Source organism: Sorghum bicolor, chromosome 8 (assembly GCF_000003195.3).
Source record: "Sorghum bicolor cultivar BTx623 chromosome 8, Sorghum_bicolor_NCBIv3, whole genome shotgun sequence".
Lineage (NCBI taxonomy): Eukaryota > Viridiplantae > Streptophyta > Magnoliopsida > Poales > Poaceae > Sorghum > Sorghum bicolor.
Window position 1 is genome coordinate 50,103,605 of NC_012877.2, and position 4,711 is coordinate 50,108,315.

The window sequence follows — 4,711 nt, forward strand, 5'->3', positions numbered from 1 at the left end:
GACACATATACACATATATATATATATATATATATATATATATATATATATATATATATATATATATATATATATATATATATATATATATATATATATATATATGTGTGTGTGTGTGTGTGTGTTGTGAGTTTGCTTTTGGAGCTGTTGCAGCAGCAACTTTTAACAGTGTTATTTTTGGGTGTGTGGTTGTTTGTGTCTTACCACTCTTCCACAAGGTCTTCAACTGAAATATCTCATTTATTCATTTTGCTATTGCCATAAAATTGCAAATGTTGTCTCATTCTCATATAATTCTTACCACAGGCACTTAAAGAAGCCTAGACTATACAGTTTCATTAAATATGTACAGTTTCTATCACTATGTAAAAACAAACAAATACCAGACAGCACCACCTAGCAACGTAGTATGTCTGAGGCATTCTCTCCCTAGGCTTGGCACAGGTGATGTCTCTAAGTATGGCTGAGGCATTAGTGGCAGCATTGTGATCATGTCACCGCTGCACCTATGGATCCAAAAGCTGCCCAGCAGAGAGGCCACCCCTGAACATGGACAACTTTCCCCTAAGCTTGTCGTCGGAGCAGCTGATCTCAGTGACACACTAAACATTCTCCCTAGGCTTGGCACATACAAGGATGGTATGAAACATCAGTATAAGCACCATGGGTTATGACACTATGTTCTCATAGGGGATACACATTCACTGAGCCCTATCTAGAAGCATCTCAAAAATTGAAGTTTACGCCACACAACCTGCGTTACAATGTGGATCTGACACTTGGACAATGGTTGCTAAATGAACCTTTAAATAATAATCGCTTGGCTCTTATGGTTCCAAGCAATGAGAAATATACAACTAGAATTGTTTTACACTATGATATGCTCGCTGCAGATGCGGAGCCCCTGACATGACCTCCTGCCTAGTGCCATCTCTGGGTGATGCAAATGGAACAGGTGAGAACGATGGCATGCTGCTGGTGTGTGTCTTTGCCTATGACCAAATTGATGTCTTGAGGGTGCATCTAGTTTGGCAATGGCACCCAATTACCTCAACAAAGCAACAGCACCATCTTTCTGCCTGGGCTGACACTCCTAACGGACAGGATTCCTTTCCTGTTTGAGCTTGGAGAAGAAGGATATGTGCACATGAATGAGCCCATTGAGGATTACATCGGCAATACCATTTAATTAGTTTCTTCTGTAATTCGTAGATTAGTTTTCTAAGCGAACCAACACCCTTGTGATCATTGAAGATCGATCACCTCCCACTCATCATTTGACTTGTGCTTCATCCAAGTTGAGATTGGATGGATCTAGTGCATTTGCTTTGGAGTTTTTGCATCAAGTACCACTAGTTTATCGAATGCGCCGTAGATTTCTTGTTGCTCTTGGTGGTTGCTGCAATTTAGATGGGTTGCTTCGACCAGCTGAGGTTGTTGAGGAAGAGTTGGTAATTGTTCTTCACCTCTGACCTATCATCTTGTAAGAGGTTTTGATCCCACCACATGTAGTGTAATGGGATACTCTAGTGAAATGCTCATGGCTAGTAGGAGTGTACAATTAGATTGATTCTTGGAGCACCCAACAAGTCGTGGGTCAACCTTATCATGGTAGTTAGCACGTGAGTCATCACTTGATGGTTCGTCACAAGGAGGTCATAGGTTGCCATCAAGCAATCGAATCTCTGAGATAAATTATTGTGTTTAATCACTTGTTGTTAGAGTATGTAAGGGAGCTATTGGGCCTGGGCTGGTGCCATAGCCCATTAGCGTTAGGGTTAATTAGGGCTAAGGGTCACTTGCTTAGGGGTCAAGTAAGCCTTGCTTCTAAGTCAAGTAAACCTCTCTATATAAGGAGAGGAGATGTATCAATCTAATCAAGCAAGAGTTAACAAAGAAAAACCTTCCCTCTTGCTCGGTAATGGGCAAAGGCCCCCAGCCAGCCTCCTCTCGCCACTACAAAAATCCTGTTAATCCATGACAAAATAATTCCGTCACGGATCACCAAAAAACCGTCACAATACAATATCTGTGATGGTTTCAAATATCGTCACGGATTGAGCGTCATGGATTAACCTCTATGACGATTTTGACCAAACCGTCACAAATTGACAAAATCCGTGACGATCTCAAACCGTCACAGTTGAGCAGTTGAGCCCAAAGCCTAGTTAGCCCAGCCCAAGCCCAATACCTATGACGTTTCTAAACCGTCACAAATAAATTGTCACATCATCATCAGACTGCTTACGTGGATGATAACATGGATGCTTACATCACCAACTGGCCCATCTATTTTTATTTTAAGAAGAAATCCCAACATTCATTGAATGACAAATATGGTGAAATTTCATTATAGCATTCTGAATTATAGATTTACAACCATTTGGTCAAATATGTTTATATAAAAAAATTTACAAATTGACGATGAATCAATTTAAAAACTACACTAATTCAAACAGCTAACATTGTCTATCCACCATGCCGCGATCAGCAAATAAGCAATGCAACCGCCTTGGTGAAATGATGTTCCTTGGTCAAGCACTTCTCCAATATTGTTTTATCCACCAATTCTCTTCCTAAAAACCAGAAAAAGAAACGTTCAATCAAATGGTGATTCAAAGAACTTAATAGATAGCACTGCAACGACAAGATAATGTAACACTACTAATTGTTGAATTATAGATTAGAACACAAAAACTATTAATTCCTGTAAGAAAAACTTATGCATCTACTCAATAGTCTGGCTGCTATTTCATCAAAACAGGAATAAATGCAAGTAACACATACACGGAAGATATATTGCCATAGTCAGTGCAGCTAGAGAAATACATGATTTTCCAAGGGAGCATAGCTTTGAATTACGGTGGCAAAAAGAGAAATAACAGGTCAACCAGCAAACTTAGAGTTTTTTGAAATCTCAATTTCCACACTTATTTTTTGTGTGCCTGCTGAAAAATAAATGCTACTGTTACTACATACTATACTATCGAAAATGTCCAGCATGCTTTAAAATTATTAAACTTCTTGTTTAGCAAACAGGAGGTTAGAACCTATAATACTCACTCAAAATTCACTAGTTAGATAGAACAGTGACAGGAGCAAACTAGGATGTATCAATCCAATCTAGGAACTCCTGCTACCAGCAAAGTAATAGATGGGCTTTTGGTTTCAGTTTAGAAAATTCCAGAAGAGCTTAAAGCAAAGAAAAAATTGTCCTTTCTTCTAGCATAAACCATCAAAGAAATTACAGTAAATATACTCATAAATAAATGGCAGCCTCTGAAATATTTAGTGAGCAAGAATGTACTGTACTAACAAAGGGAAAACACAATACACAAGGCAGAAACAAAGGATTTATGACAGCAGGAACATATAACAGCAGTAACAGTAATACTAGAAATAAACTAAAAATAAGTTCTAGAGAAGTACGGAGTTGCACATACAATTTACTATCAAGAAAAAATCAGATCTGCACATCCAACAGTGATAATTAATCCAAAAGAAACATAAATTGATAAGTTAAGCTTAATTAATCTGAATGTTTTCTATATAGGAAGCACGGAGGAGGAAGGTCCGCCGGCCAACTACCATGTGGATATGAAGGAGAGGAGCAGCATGCACGGCGCGTCCCAGCCTGCAGGCTGCTGCACAAAGCCTGGCCAGGAAGCGTGTAGAGACATCAGAACTGACATGAACGAAAAAGCAAACTTCACATTAGCACAGCCATGTAAATAGATCTCCTATCTCAACACTAGATCTTCCAACTCAACTTCCCCAGGACTAGATAAATATCGAAGGCAACAGATTCAACGAAACAGCCTGGACGCTGGAGCAAGCAACTGCGCAGAAAGATAGAAAAGGAGAGATGGCGGTGGCTACTCACAGAGATATCGTCACCAATGCCAGAGAGGTCCTGGCTTTGCGAGAGATGGTGAAGCTGCCGAGCTTGGTGTGAACCTTCCCCGTCCTCCCGCTTCTTGTGAGGTTACTCGAGTGTGTGCCGCCGTGATGCCGGCTTGCCAAAGGGGATCTCAGCGCTGTGGAAGATGCCGCCGCCGTCGTTGCGTGCGAAGAGGATGGGAGGAGAAAATAGATAGGGTTTGAAGGAGTGTGGCTGTCACCGGATTTAATTGGTTGAGAGTGTGGTATGGAACGTCCGATCTGATCGGATGGCTGACGAACATCTGGCAATATAAGCATGGGACGTTGGAGAGTTAGCAGGCTTGACCAAATGTGGCCCTGAGTGGATGATGGGCCAACGTGGATCAGCAGTACCTAGGCCTTGTTTAGTTTCCAAAAAATTTTGTAGTTAACAACTTTTTCATTTGAGTTCATCTTGTCATGCAAAACTACGTCTTTATTTGAAAATTTGAATTTTACAAATGAAGTCGGATGAAAAACTCCCTAAATAAACTTTGTATATCTCAAAAAGTGAGAAAACTTTGTAGTTGACAACTTTTTGATTTGAAATCATCTTGTCATGCAAAAACTACGTTTCAATTTCTTAAATTTGAAATTTAAATTTTGTAGATAACCTCAGATGGAGAAACTCTCTATATGGAAATTGTAGATCTCGAAAAGTGTGGTGCAACTGATAGTGTGGTGCTGTGGTGAGGGAAGGAGACGCGCGCGATGGAGGCCACGGGTTGGAACCCCACCACCGCATAGCCGAGAATTTTGCATGAAAAATGCTGCTCACCGGTGCCCCCCC

At 40.4% G+C, this 4,711-nt stretch overlaps 1 protein-coding gene across 1 annotated transcript; it reads right to left on the minus strand.

Moving 5' to 3' along the window:
- Window positions 2,320-4,200, minus strand: LOC110437597. The gene is made up of 3 exons (XM_021466075.1): window positions 3,884-4,200; window positions 3,589-3,685; window positions 2,320-2,576 (listed from the first exon to the last, which is right to left on the minus strand). The coding sequence occupies exons 1-3, from the start codon at window positions 4,198-4,200 to the stop codon at window positions 2,535-2,537; spliced, it is 456 nt and encodes a 151-aa protein (XP_021321750.1). The 3' UTR covers window positions 2,320-2,534.